At 43.2% G+C, this 15408-nt stretch overlaps 1 protein-coding gene across 13 annotated transcripts in view; it reads left to right on the top strand.

The window, feature by feature from the left end:
- Positions 1-15408, top strand: part of MAD1L1 (MAD1 mitotic arrest deficient like 1) — a 380749-nt gene that overhangs the window by 172411 nt on the left and 192930 nt on the right. For 11 of the 13 annotated variants that reach the window (XM_021412108.1, XM_021412106.1, XM_021412115.1 and 8 more), the window contains one exon: positions 8188-8278. In XM_021412108.1, coding sequence (XP_021267783.1) covers positions 8188-8278 — 91 coding nt within the window. Of the gene's footprint in view, positions 1-8187; positions 8279-9933; positions 9984-14824; positions 14921-15408 lie in introns of those variants that run through there. The other 2 variants (XM_021412119.1, XM_021412121.1) reach the window with 2 other exon arrangements.

The raw sequence follows: 15408 nt of genomic DNA, 5'->3' as shown, positions 1-15408 counted from the left end.
CATGCTACATTGCCATGCTATGTACGTAGGCACTCTTATTCAGGGAGCAGTGAAGTAACATTGATTAGAACATGTTTTCCTTGTATTTCTGAAGTGGTATTTCTTTTCCCATGAACCCTTTTTTACTTTCCTGACAATTTTTATGGACATAAGCTGCAAAGCATTAGCAGAAAGCCTCAGCCCCCCTGATTTTTCCTGCATTTAGACATTTCATAATCTTTATTTTTCAAATCATCTGGGAGTCTGCAGGCTCTTCTCTTTTAATCTATTTGGGGTCTCTCACACTCAGCTAATTCATAACATCAGCTCCTGCATCGCTATTCCCCCTGTTGACTTCCTTCCCCTTGGAAAGAGCATTGCTGTTTTTTTCTTATTTTGACCAAATCTGGACTGTAAACATAGGATCTGTTGGCATGTATGTAAAGAGGTTTAGAACTGAGCTTTTGTAATACTGATGTGCATGTAGCACTGGAGATAAAAGAGGGATGTTTCCCCTAGTGCATTGCTGCAGATGGCAGAGGGGTACCTGTTGTTATTCAGTGAAAGAGAAGTTACAAAACAGCATTTCAGCAGAGGATACATGAGCATTAACAAAAGCTACAGGGAAGCTAGACAACCTTTCCATGTATTTATTAAAGCATTTACAGCTTCCATTCCAAACCAGGTGACACAATAAATAGTGAGCATAGAAAAGTTCATCTGTTTCTGAATGTTTAATAAAGTTCCTTTTATTTAAGCTGAGCAAATCAGATCTTGACAGGCTGAGTTTTTTATTCTCAGCTGATGTAAGACTTTGGCTGGAGTTTCACTTCTTAATTCTTTTATATTTCCAGCTCCATCACTATAAAGTGTTACTGCCTCTTAGGACTGAAAGCGAGTTTTTGCAGCAAGCAGAATCTTGCAGAAAGCAGAAATTACTGGCCTGCGTGTTATGACTTTGCTCTTGTGCCTTGCCTCTGGAGCTTGTTTTATGGCTTTGAAAGCCCAGTTCCATAGCAGAGGGAAGGTGTTGGAAAATAACACATGTTCGGCTAAGCTCTTCCAATACGTTTTAAGGCTATAAACCTAATCACAGGGACTCACTCCTTGAGTATAGTTCCCTCAAGGTGGTGTAATAGTTCTGAAGACCCAAGGCATACATCTCCCTTTTTTAATTCTGTCGTGCATGTGAGTTCTGGTATGAGATAATATGCTGTAACTTCCCTTTTTTGAGAGAGTAAACCTGTCTCTATCTACTTTTGCTTACCATGGATGTTTGACCTGAGCTCATTCAAGTTTTCCCTTTGCTGAGGTGCAGCAGACCCTCTGAAACCTGATGTTTATACTGCTGCAGAAGCACTCAGCACCTCCACAGCAACGTTAAACCCATCATTCCTGATTAATTTTATGCCTCTCTATCAGTAAAGCCAGCATCCTGTTTGCTGTCTTCTGGGAACTGAAGGTTTTCAGAATGTTTTTAGAGCAACTCCTCAGTCTCTCCCTCCCTGGGCTGGTATGGGCTGCAGCACCCTTTCATGGAGGAGACATTCAGTCTCTTTGTTTCCCCCTCCAAGACTCATTACTCGGTGTTTATCTTCACTGAACAGCATTTTTTGCCATCTATTAATGGAGCGGCTTCAGGGACAGCATGTGTAGGGGGGAGCAGCCGGATTGCCACTTAGTCTGGGACCGCTTCGTACTGCTGGAGGCTCTTGGCAGAGAGAATGGAGATGTCTGGCTTTGTTCTGAATTAAAATCTATTTCCCGAGCAGGCACAAGTGGAACTCACAATTACCCACTCATTATGGTGTCGTGGTGTTAAGAGTTTGCTCGTGGGTAGCCCTCAAGCCTTCTAGGTCATGTTTTTCACTCTCTCCTTTTGTTTTAAAAGAATTTCTTTGATACTAATCTCCTCTCTCTCCTCCTTTCATGAAATTGTGTCAAAGCCTCCTCACAAAGTATGACAGAAACACAAGCCTATTCCCAGTAAAGCCATTAATGATGTGGAGCCATTCTCCAGTCCTGAGCCATACTCTGAAGGCTGTTTAATCAAAGCAGCTGAGCTTCTGGAGTGGTTTCACAGTGATATTTTGTCTTGCCTTTCCCATTTCAGTGCAGCGTGCTCCTGGGGCTATGGGTGCACAGAGACCGCAGTCCCTGGATGTAATTCTGTGCTGTTTTTTTGCTGTTGCTTTCTACTGAATTGCATTTAGTGGTTACAGTAGACAGGCTGATTTAAATACTTGTCCCCAGCCCTGATGCTAGTCATTTAGCTACAAAGCTGTTCTAAAAAGCGTGCATTTGTTTGTTTTTAATCACTCTTTTCACTGCTCAGCTCTTGGTTTCTAACAGTAAATGACTGAAAAAATGTTCTCTTTTAGCTGGAGCAGTCTTTGCTCAGAAGCTGGTAAGCCAGTGCTTGCTCTTTTTTCCACGTTTTGGCTGCCATTGCAGCTTCACTCTTTTCAGGCTCTCAAACACTCCATCCAGCAGCACACATACTTCTCCGCATTGCAGAACCAGCTTCGAATAAAACCTTTTTCCTTATGGTCCTAGACTTGAGCAGTCAAAGGGTACGGTTCTGCCTTACATTGTGTTTTCTGGTATTTTCTGTGCACTGGACATGAACCTGGGCCAAGCTTGATCGTCATAGAAGAGGCTCCTTGTCAAAGCAGCACATGGTAACGCACTGTCTTCCTGCCTTGGGGTTCAGGAATCATTCTCCATGATCCATGGCAGAGCCCTTCATGTGCCATGGCTGGATGAGTCCTCTCTGTGGAGCAGAGACCAACTGGGTTGCTGTGGTGGAAGAAGAGAAGCAATTTAGAGGACAAGAGAGATCAGCATGTGTAGGGATTGGGTCTGCTGTGCATGCCCTCCTGCTGTGCCAGCAGGCCACAAGTGTTTACTCAGTTTTACATAGCTGCTAAGTTGGAGCTGGCAACATGAGCTCCGCTGTTCCTCCTTTCATCTACAGACTGTTGCCAGACATTAGTTCTGGCAGAAAACGAGGAGGAAGAGTACAAACTTTTCAAATTGGTTAGTGGGGAAAGAAATCCCATAGCTTATGACAGAGCTATTTCCATTTCTGTAGTTTACTGTGGTCTTTGAAAGCTCATTAACCTACAGTCTGATGTGCCCGCTCTTCTGGACTGGGCCCAGCCACTCCAGTTAGCTGTTGTCATGAAGGAATGTGAAAAATAGAGGAAAACCAGGAGAAGGCAGCAAGAGCAGGACTGTGAGGCTTCAGGCATTTCCATATACACCCTGTGGTTAGGAGCTAACTTCTGAAAACAAAAGGAGGAGAGGCATAAAGGGAAAAAAAAATCCATATTAATCCTTTGAATCTGTATTCACCTCCTGTGAGCGAATGAGAGCTTTTAAAAATATACTTTTGTCTCATTTTTTCTTTAGTGTGGAAAGTAAATTTTCAGCAAGAGGCTTGAAAGACTTCATCAGTTTTTCCTCCTCCTCTGGAGAACAAAGTGCTCTTTCGTCAGACCTTTTATAACTTTAAATGTGAAACTCTCTCCCAGCAACGTTGTTTCTGAAGAGACCATAAAAGCGGTGCTAATGCTGTCATTCCTCACACTTCTTGCTGCTCCCTCTGAAATTCCATTTGTTTATATTCTGCAGATCTTACGAAAGGAAAGAGTGGTCAAATTGTTGAGTTCGTGTGCTGTGTGCTATAGCAAAGCGCAGAGCATTTAGGCATTAACGCCTGTTAGAGGGAAGATGATAGCTGTGCGGGAACTAATATTTCAGAACCTATAAATAAAAGAAATCTATTTAAAAAAAAAAAAAAACTTCATCAAAGACTGAAGTAGCAACAGCTGAAGGACCTTTTCAGCTGGAACAAATCTGAACTTTTTCTCTCTGCTGTCAAACTACAACCCCAGTAAATCCTAAATGTTTTCTGTAGATATAGTGACTGGGTAGAGTTACAGTAATTCAAAAGAAATTCATGTTCTTGCCAATGCCTATTAGTCACACTTGCTGGAATTCTGTCTGCTCTGCTCCTAACACCATCTCAATGCCATCTGGATCCCTTAATAGCGCCTTCCCAACACATATATTTTCTGCTCCATTCAGTAGTTTCTTGTTCAGCAATAGCATTTCCACATGGCCATGTCTTCTTCACAGATGGAGCCTCTGTGTGACATGTCCTCACTGGCGATACCCACGCTACTCTACAGGCAATCGTGTACCACATCTGCGAACATTAAAAACAAATAAAGACGATAGAGGAGTGATGGTGGCGAGCTGTCACTGGTCAGCGCCTGGGCTGAACGGGATGTTTGGAAGTACATGGATGCTGTTGGACAGTCGTACAGCTTACCCTCTTCTTCTATTTTTTTTTCCTTCTTCCTAAAACCTGGCCTTTCATTCTGGCAGCTATTGCTCACCACCTGAGCGTATCTTAGGCAGACTGAACACGCATAACGTGATGTCTCCTGATTCTCTCACAAGTGTCATTTCAATAGACCTGAAGCTACAGCGTGTTTTTTGTGTTCAATTTTCAAATTTGGGACAGTGAAACGTGCAGTGGGGACAATATAAAGCACAATTCTTGGGAAGGGGGAAAATCTACAAGTCTGAGCAGATGCCAGTTTGTCTGTATTCTTGCACAAAATTCAATCTTGCAAAAGGCTGTGGAGGTGGCTGCCTTTGGAGCCTTTGCTTCTGGGTTAAGTTATCTGCATTTCATGCAGGAAAAGTCCTCCAGAAACACAATGAGATCTTTTTCACGGTTTAGGTATTTTCAAGCCCATGCGTGGAGAATAAGTTGTAAATTTTACAAATATTGATCTGAGTGATTTTCCCTGTATCCCTATAGTTGAGAACGATGTCAGTATTTTGGAAAGTAACTAATGTTTCTTCCTCCCTTATGCCATGAAGCTGCTTTTAAAATGGGCACCGGCATTCATTCTTGGATAGACATTAAGTTGATAGATGGTTATGCTGTACCCCGGTGTTTCTGTACTCTGCATTGTGTTCTCCTCACATGAATGTATCTTGGATTGTTCTCCCCACCTGAAAGTAACTCCCTGGTGTAACAAGTGGAGGCATGCAAATCGGTGATAAAATGGCTTCACCGATCTTCCTGCAGACGTCCCTGGACAGAGTGTGTGCAAGGTGCATGCAGACTAAGGCTGCCTGCATGGATGCTGGAGCATCCAGAAGCAGCTTGCAGTTGGCCCTGTACCTGAATTCGCTTAAAAGAAAAACTCCTGTGCCAAGCATGTAAATATTTTTCAATATTTAACTGCTGTATCTTAACCACCAGCTGCAAATGCTTTGCTGTGTTTATATATAGATAGGATTTCCCTTGCTTCTCTCTCTTTGCCATTGGGGAGTGTTCCCCAGGGCTTGTAAAGCAAAGCTAGAACAGCACAAACTGTTTCCTAACGGCTCTTAATGCTTTCCCGCTGCGGATCCAGGACACTTAACAGTGTTAAAAATAGGTTAGAAGAGGGCTAAGTCATGAAAGCACTAGTGAGTCCTGAGAACCTCCCTGTGCAGAGGCTCCAGCAGTGTTTCCAGCCATCCAGGAGCCTTGGCTCTGCAGGTGAGCGGGGCTGAGCTGCGGCCTGCTGCCCACCTGGGCAGATACGAAGGGCAGGAACGAATGAATACATCTTAAAATTGCAGGGGAAATATTTGGAAATGTAACCACTTAAGCCTCCCCTTGTTACACGTTGTTTGTCCCTCAGGTCTTTTGCAAATGTTTTCTGGTGATGGCTGTGAGTGATTTTAGATAAGGGCCTGAGCTCTGTGCAGAGCGATGTGCAGGCAGACAGCCAGCAGCACCACAGCTTATATAGGGGCTGGATGGGGAAAAATTTGTTCGAAGTAAAAATTTAGCCTGTGGAGTACGGAGAAGGCACTGATGGGGGTCCTGTGTCTGCCTCTGACCTTTCAGGAGCTGCTTTGCTGTTCTTCCTCACAGAAAAGTGTTGCTGTTCTCGTGCTCTGCTCAGCAATCCATTTAGAAACACACCATTAACAGCATTAATTCCATTTTGAATTTCCATTTTTTCCGACCTTTTCAGTCTCCTGCTTCTTCAGCATCCTCCATCCCTGCGAGCTTAGCATCTCTTCTGGAAATTATTGATGATCTATTTTAATGGCCTCGACAATGCTAAAAGCCTCTCGTCTGCATCTTAGAAGCGTCCAAGAGAGAAAACAATGATCCTTTATAAAATCTGAAAATTACCAGCAGGGGTCAGGCTTACAAATAATTTAAGCAATTGAAGCTGCATATTTATAAGGGAGACATTTCTCTGCTGAACATGTAGATGAGCCGGCTTCTGAGGAAGTTTGTAGCGTTTCCCTCTCTTGCCCTGTTTCTAGGAGGGATGACTCCTCACTTGTACCTGAAATTTCTGTTGCATAACTTCTGGATGATGGCAGATGGACATATTGTTTATTGTCACGGTGCAAAGATTTTCAGCTTAATTTAGATAATTTAAAAGTGCGTGTTATCAAGCAAGATAATTAATTTTAAAAAATTATTCTTGAAAAACATCCTCTGAAAATTGGATGCAGATATCAATGTTAATATGTATTAATTGCACATTTAATCACAAGAAGTCAAAATGAGGGAGCTGGGTTCTCAGAGTGTTGAAGTTCGTGTACTCTGTACTGAAATGCAAACAAAAATGTTATACTGAACATTTTATAATAATTTCTCCTGGGTAACAAGTTCGATAGAGTTCTCCAAAGAACTGAAAAACCATTTGGTTAAAGCTGGCATTGTTGATATAAATTTTTGACCTTTCAAAAAGCTTTGAGCTGAAGGTCTCAAAGAAACCTGAATGGAAAAAGAAAGGAGGTTTTTTTGTTGGATTAATAAGAGCTAAGCCCCACAGAGGGCTGCTGCTTGTCCCAGTATACTGTCTGTGCTGATGGCCAGTTCTGGATGCCCCTGCAAATATGGCAGAGCTACTGGGATACTTTGCTAGAAGGCTCTCCTAGCCTCCAATGTATTGTCTCTAGGATTTCCTGAGTCAGAGATAATATCTTTATGGTTTGTGAAGCTTGATACATTTTTCTTCCATTAACTTCTGTCACGCAAAGTTAAAAGATGGAAAATCAAAGAATAAATGTTCATTTTTCACAGTATGGAGGGTTTTCTATGAGATCCTAGAATGCTTTGTGTTGAGAATTTTCCAGTACAAAAAAGGAGTTTGTGAGTAGTGAGGAGACAGTTTGAGGTAATATGAAATGATGCTGCTTACCAGGCTGCTAGCAGTTCAGAAGGATCTTATACTGCTCGATAAAATGGGACATGAAGTTGAACATCAATAAATGTAAAACCCATGCACATAAGAAAAAACACCTTTACTTTTACTTGTACAGTAGCGGGCCCTAAACGATCTGTTATTGCTCAAGAAAGAGATCCCACATTATTGTGAACAGTTTTCTAAAAATATAAAGTAAGTTAAAAAGACAAATAGAATGCTGGAGTTAGAAGCTGGGAAGAAAACAGCTTCACACTACTGAATACATCTGAGTGCTGTTTGTAGATCTAGCTCTTCTCATGGCAAGAAGCCCATATAAAATTTGAGGAACAACAAGGATGGGCAATAATGATGAGCAGAAATATGGAAAGCCTTCAATATGGGGAAAGGCTAAAGTGAGATTCTTCAGGAAAGGACGGGGGGAGGCCTGTAGAGTAGTTTGGAGAGGGAAGGATGGGACAATTATTCACAACTTCTCACAGCAGAACTAACAGGCGCTCAGTGAAATAATCACATGTGAAGTATAAAACAAAATGAACTAATTTTTCATACAGCACATAATTAAATTTTGGAACTTACTGCCAAGGAGCGTTGTGAAGGCCAATAGTATAAATCAGATCAAAAAGAGATCTGACACATGCGTGGAGATTTCAGCTGTTGGTGGTTATTGAACATGATCATCTTGACTCATTCTCTGGTTCAGGAAGTATCTAAGTTGAATTTGCTTTATGTTCAAGTTGTGTATTTTGACTTTCTGCTTTCAGAATTTTAATCATGCAAACTTGGATCTTCGAGTTCTAAGTTTGAACTATCTCAGCAGTATAGCTTTGTGATATTGGATTGATATTGGATATTGGAGTACAAGAATCATCTGCCACTGTTTGTGATTTCAGTTTTTAACTTGATTATTTGTGGAGGGGCTGGGCAAGGATGCAGTGCTTATTGTCTTTCCTTTCCTCTCTAGGCTGAAGATTGAGGAGCTGGAAGCTGAACGCAGCAAGATGGAAGAGCAGAACAGATCTCTGGAAATGAAACTGGAGAAGCTAACTATGCAGGTATGAAATTTGGAAGTTCAGTGTGGCTGGAGAGCCTGCTACCATCATTGTAGCTGTTCTAACAAATGTGCCAAATTGAACCATACAGCATGCAAGTTCATTTCCCTCGGTTTCGGCAAGGTGTTTTTAGGAAGACTGTCTGAACTGCACCAATGCACCTTTATCTGTGTGTCATGGAAACGTGTTGGTGTTGGATCCAGTCACGCAAGTGCAGTTGTCTTTTTCAATATGTTTGTCTGGAACCTCTTCTTTTTCTTCATGAAAGCCTTAAAAGCTGCTCCATGTTAAATACCACCATTACCATGAGTCATCAGTTCACAACTTCGTTTGTGCCAAGCAGCAGCTTAAGCGCAGGGCCAAACAGTATGGCGTTGTGCAAACTGGAGATCCATCTGTACTGGAGACTCCACTGCTGTTCCCAGGGATGGAGATGGAGACCACCAGTTTGTGGCCTCAGTAGGTATCAGTTTTCCAAGCCCGGAAGCATCAGTGCCGTTGAGAAGATTTCACCAGAGCACAGTCAGTGAAAGGCAGGAGGTACGGAGTCAGAAGGATGAAAGGGTGTGTTTGTTTTGCTGTGCTACTGTGGGTGTTCTACCTTTTGCTGACGTAGGTGCTGTTCTGTACGGCAGAAGGTTTTCAGTTTTTCATTCTGGCGAGGTCAGTGAAGTCTCACCTTCCCTGAAGGGAGGGCAAGGGAGCCTGCAGCAGTCGAGTGACTGTACGTCCAGACTGCTCACGTTCTCGTAACAGCTTTCTTGTGCAGAGAAGGGGCATGGGAGCTGCTTCAAGCTTTTATAGTATTTTCTGTCAAAAGGTGCTGGAAAGAACAAGAACCTGAGCATGTTTGCTTAATCAAAGCCCATCTTGCTATAAACAGTGTTCTCTCTCCCTGCTGTTCTCTCTGATATGCTGAACAACTCAGCATTGTAGCATTTCATTCTCTTAATTTTTCTTTCTTTCTCTCTTTCTTCCCCTATTTTTGTGTAAATTGGTTCATGGTAAAAAACTTGTAGTTTTGAAATTACTCACATTTCAGACAGATCATTGATTTTATCCTGACACCCATTAGAGGCGAATCAAATTTTTTTTTATTACCAATTCTTAGAGACAGGGGAAGTGACAGCTTTGATAAAGCAGGGAGCTAAGAGCTGCTGAGCATCTCTGCTGAGCCATGTTTAGTGTGAAACCTGTCACTTGGTTCTCCTTTAATTGGTTTTCAGTCATCAGGAGATGAAAGCTTTGGGCTGGTGTTTGGATGCTCAGGTCTCCAAAATACATAGCAGCAGCTTTGGTTTCGGTGTAGGTTACAACACGCTCAAGTCACATTTAATCTACCATTGTTGTCTTACAATGGCTGTTGGCTTGCTAGGGAGGCCTGACCAGAGGAATTCCCTGTTTTCTTCTTGATGCCGAGAGATGCTCTGCTTTATTTGCTGATGCTGCCCTTAAGATGCTGTAGGGGAACTGTTAGGAAACGGCTTGAACTGGTGATTGAGCACATGGTGAAGGGGTGTGGCTGGCCAAGGGAGCACGGGTCAATTGTTTGCAGCTGTGCTCCCCAGGTGGCCAGAGGGGGTGGAGCCAGGGTGCAGACCCCCCTGGGCTCATATAAGGGCTAGCCAGGGGGAGGGGGGATATCTTTTGGACCCGGGCTGCTTTTTGTGGGGGAATGCTGCATAGCCGGAGCCTCTTCACCAGTTGGGTGAGTTTGACTCTTCTTTCTGTATACAACTATCAGTCTACCTGGGAATGCTTTGTCTGGTGTCACTAAGAACCTGTTAGAAGCACTTCTGCTTCTTTGTGAGCAGAATGTGTACCGAAACATCAGGTTTTTAAGGCTCACTTTCAAAGTGGAAAGATCTGAAGCCTTCAGTGTAGTTTTGCTAATTGTCTGCCTTCTGGTCATCGGTGGAGATCAGCATCAGTTAACATTTCAATAGCTGAGTTTTTATGGTATAAGAAGAAGCGACATAGTTCTAGACTGAGAACAAGATGCTCTTCTCTTCCCTGGCTTCCCACTTGTATCTGAGAGGTGGTTGCCAAAAGCAGCAGCTTCAGAGGAGTAGAGAAGAGAACGGAAATACAGGAACATGGAAACCAAATGCTCAAGTGTCAGCATTGATCAGTATTTGCCTACCTGAATGGTAAAGATTTCAGAACTCCTCAGAGGAGAAAGCATCAGCTTCCCTGTTTTTTAGTTACTTGGAGTCTAAAATATTTTGATAGGCCGAGCTTAGAGTGACCCCACAGGTCTTTTTTTGGCAGGGCTGTGCTTGGTCCTTTCTTCTATAGGTGTTGAGAAAATATGTTGAAAATATTATCAAACACTCGGGTAAGGTCACCGAGATATTGTAAGTTTGACACATTATCTATTCCCATGAAGAATGTAAGAAATCACTAGGAAATGATGGGGTTAAAATAACTTCCCTTTATCACAAGGGGTGGATAAAAAAAATAAGACAAACTTCAGATACAGAGATCACAAGGAAATTGTACTGGACAGAAAAATGGTTGTAATGGTGAATGTGAGAGAAGCATGGTACCTGTAGTGGAAATGCTAAGTCATGGCTTGAAGCAGTGATGGAGCACCTGGGGGGAAGGCAGGGCCAACCCAGGGGAGCCCAGGTGCAAGCAATGCAATGCGATGCAGCTGTGTGACCCCTTCCCAGCCCTCATTTAAGGGTTGGCAGTGCAGGCAGGGGGATCTTGCTGGAGATCCCTGCACGCCTGAGGCCCTCCAAAGGTAAGCAGCTTCTTTCCTTTATTTCTGTGCCCATGGCTGTTGCCTTTGAGCAAATCCTCACTTGCTGCAGCCTGGGACCTTGTTGCTCTGCTGTCATTGCTGTGCTTTCCATCACGTTACACTCCCAAACCAAATAGAGGTGGAAGAGAGTATGGGTGACATTAAGTGAGGTAGGAAGAAGATTCCTGACAAATCTCTATCTGTAGTTTGGTTTTTAAAATAAAACCTCCAACTTTCTGGAACTATATCAACTGAATGAAAGATGCATGAGAGGGACGTATTGAGGTTGTGAATTTGGAAGAGACGGGATTTAGAACCAGGGCTTTGACTACTTTACACTGGGCTGAATTCTGTCTGAGCTCACAGCCATGTGTGGTGAATGAAATCTGAGGATACACCTAATGTTTTCCTTGCCAGAAACATCAGGGTTTGACTGTATTGACGTGTGGGAATGAAAGACGGTTTCAGAAATACTTTCTGCCTCGTTGTATCCCCGTGTCTCAGAACAAAAGCACGTGGCTTTTGCTCATCTCTGCTTTGGCTGCTGCTAGCAGTAGGCCGTTGTGTGACCTGTGGGGCCGGACACACCACCCAGAGGGCACATGGGAAGGCACTTCTGTGTTAGATAGGTGTATGATTCGCGCTCCTGAAGCTCAATATTAGCAAATAAACAAACAGAGCTACTGATAGGTATCTGCAGCTGTGTACAGAACATCTGACATCTCTTTGTGTTCTTGTGTGGGGACAACTTGAATTACTGAAGGCGTTCTCTGCCTCCGCACACCTCCTCTTCCGAAACCCCTTGGCTCTTGACACCTAGCTGCAGGCTGCATTGATTTTCCTTCACTGGTATAAAGACTTCCGCGTGGATATTACTCACTGCTCAGGTCTTTACTGCTAATAAAAACCTCAGATTACAAAAGCACAAGAAATGTTGGGACTGTAGGGAAATGACACCCTGCTGAGGTGCCTCCCCTGTCACCCAGGATGTTATCTGAATAGTTGCTCAGCAGAAGGATTCAAATAATACATGAAAAGAGCGGGTTTAACTAAACAATTTTATCTCCTCTCCCCTACTGTCTTTTGATGAAGCAAAATAGGATGAGTCTTTAATCCGGGAAAAGAAATCTGCTTTTTGCTGCTCGGCCTATGGTGGGCAGATATGCTGAGATGTCAGTGAGAGGTTTGGTTTGTTAGTTGTGAGAGATGATCTGGATGGTCTTCCCAAGTTGCTGGTGGAAACGTGCAACTTGGCCGGGAACAAAAGAGACCGATCAAATCAGTGCTTTTGGGATGAAGTGGGAGGAAAGACTCGTGAAGAGTGTTCAATTAGCATTTCTGACTGCTAGGAGCCTTGTGTTTACGGGCAACCAAGCGGATATGAAGTGTTCCTTATGCAAATACTACTCTCCTGCTTTTCCTGCTCTCCTCTACTCTTTGAGCTGAAGGAAAAGAGATTCTTCAACTTTGACTGCTTTAAGGAAGATTGATTAAAATCAGCTGCAGTTTGACTTAATTGGAACCATATGCTTGGTACAGGAGCAGGACTAGTTAGAAGTCCTTGTAATTAGTTCGCAGCTGGTTGGTGGAAAAATGAAGCTCCAGTTAGAGTCTGATGAGTGGGTCTGTATAGATTAAAAACAACAACAAAAAAAAGGAGGTTTTATTTTTTTTATACTGAGATGTATTGGGGCCTGAAAATTTTCTCCAGTCCCGTAAACAAGCTAGCAGCCTCATTCATTGCTGATTTCTGAGTAAAAGGCATCACCTATGGAAGCTGGAAGTGAAAGAAATCTGAACGGTCACTGGAAGAGGATGCTGGAGACTCCATGAGACTCTGTGAGGGTGTTCTGGTTATGTGAAAGGCTCATGGTTTGGCACGGGCTCTGAACTGATCAACTTTGAGAGCCCTAATTAATCGTCTATAATAATTGTTTGTCTGACCTTTCTGCTGGTCATAATGTAATATCAGGAGTTATAAAAATGCAATGTTATAATACATATTGAAATAACCTATTTTGCCCATTATCTCAAAGAGCTTTGAAAAGAGTTGACTAGCTAGTTATGAGTAGGAGTTTCTGTCTGAAAACCACCCTACGCAGCAGGAGGGGAACGTGGTTTTTACATGGTGTTTTTTAATATGGAAGAGGAACAAAAGAGAAATGCTTTTGTATGACACACAGCAGAGTAATTTTAGGCTGCTTTATTTAACCTGATCACTGCAGCACTGTAAGCTAGCCAGAGTGCTGTGCTGGCTCTGCTAGCTGGGCTCGCCTCAACCCCTGCGTGCTGGGGGTTTGGCACACAGGGCAGCTTTGGGTGCAGTATCAGGATGGATTAGGGTGGTCTGCTCTGTGACCTGAAGCTCTTCCTAGCCTGTCTCAGCTAAAGCTGCTTATGGAAATGAGATCTCTAAGGCTGGGCCTACTGTAGGTCTATATCGTATGGGAACACGCATCAGAAAAGTTTTCCCCCATCAGAAGCTGGTGTTTAGACTAAATTTTGCTGTTGGAATACAAGAGACTAAGTTGTCTATTACAGTGTCCACAAAGGAGCTGCCAGAGAAAAATTTATTCCACAAGAGGTACTTTGGGGGTATTTTTTTCATACTAATGTGACTTTATTAATTCCTTTGCTGTTGTTATTGACCATTTTACAATTTAAGATATTTATCTGGTTAAATTAAATCTTAGTTTCTTCCAGGCTCTAAATGGATTATTTTTGCACAAATTAAAGAATAAACCACTTGTCTACTTCAGTGCTGTTTGTGTTGTAGCTCTAATGGCTTAAAGACAAGAAATAAGCAAGTTTTGCAGGCAGACTTTTTTTAGTGAGAGTATCTGATATAGTTGTTAGAGTTACAGAGAGAGCAGGTTAAAGTTGTTTAAATTAAATAGAGGCTAGTTTCTGCGGAGTCTGCCCTATTGGTCTGCTTTAGGTCACTTTGATAGACCTGCCTAGGCTAGCATGGGCCTGTTGTGTTGGTCCCCCCAGGCAAGTGGCTCTGTGCAGGGGAGGCTCTGCAGGCAGAGCAGGTTGGCTGCTCTCTGCTGTATTAAACTTTGCTCCAGGAGTCAAATGCCCACGGATGCTGAAGGTGCTGGGGAATCCAGAGTGATCTCATGGTCCTGTTTTGAGGGAGCAGCAGAACAGTGCAGGGAGCTGTACTCCAAGCAGGTTCTTCTGGGTGAACTCCTGTGAACAGAGAGCGTTTCTCCTCTTTAAGAGTTAATGACTAATTTAATAGTTAGGAATTTGGCGGCCTGGCAGTAACTAGCTTGGAGTTAAGAGCCCAAGGCAAGGCTGAGGTCATTTAGCAGTCTAACTGTTCATTATGTGACCAGTGAAGAATGATGAATGAATCATTTACACTATTATAAAACTTCAAGGCACACAGTCTTTCAAGGTTTCCTAATTGACCTCTCAAATGCTTGTGGGACTACTGCTTGGGTTATCTAGGTGCTTTCTGTGTTAGCCTCCGAGGCACAGCTTGCCCACATTGAAAACCTCAGGTGGTTAAGCTCAGCACCACTGGTGCAGCTCTTGAGTCAGATATAGCTTTTGGCAAGGCATGGGAACAGACCTGTGTGTGCTTCAGCAGGATTTAATGATGAAATAGAATACCTGAGAACATACAGCAGGCAGCACAGTGGAAGGAAGGCCAGCTAAATGGAAGGTGCAGGTTCAGGTCTGCATCCCATTGTGATGTAGATGTGCTGCCTCACTCAGAACACTGAGATTCGTGGGACCATGTGGAAGTGGCTGGGGCTGCTGAGCAGTCTGTGACATATCCACAAATTCCTGCTGGATTTTATCAGCACTAAGCTCATCTTTTACAGGCAGAGGTTATCTTCTGAACTTGACAGACTGCACCATGGCTTCACTGATGTAAGAAGGTGTGTATCTGCCCTGAGTGCATTGGCAGAGAGGCTGTGCTGGGGTCAGTGCAGTTTTGCTCAAAACATCAGCAGAAAAAACACTTGTAGTAAATATTTGTTGCCTTGGTTAAATTTGTACCATTTGGTACTAGTTTTCTGACCCAGTGGCACAGAGATTTACATTCCTAACTCTTAGCTTCATAGCAAATAGATTTTCATGTATTTGCAGCTACCCTTACGCTTTCAGGAGTCTCCCTGTGACTTAAATGTCCTACTACTCACTGTAAGCTTATAGCCTGGGCATTATGAGCATCCATTTGTGACAAATCAGAGACCTGGGATGCTTGCATGGGATGTTCAAGGCATTGGAGAATATGTGCAGAGCCAGGTGGCTGACTGCAGCCCAGACTGAGCACATCAGGTGCTGTGGGTGGTGAGAGAAATGTTGTTGTGGGGCAGTGATGTGCCAGTGGTTAGAGCAGCACTGCAGTGTCACTGAATGTGTA

The sequence above is a fragment of the Numida meleagris genome, chromosome 13 (genome assembly GCF_002078875.1).
Source record: "Numida meleagris isolate 19003 breed g44 Domestic line chromosome 13, NumMel1.0, whole genome shotgun sequence".
Lineage (NCBI taxonomy): Eukaryota > Metazoa > Chordata > Aves > Galliformes > Numididae > Numida > Numida meleagris.
Note: the sequence above shows the minus strand (reverse complement) of the source record. Positions and strands in the feature narration are given on the sequence as shown.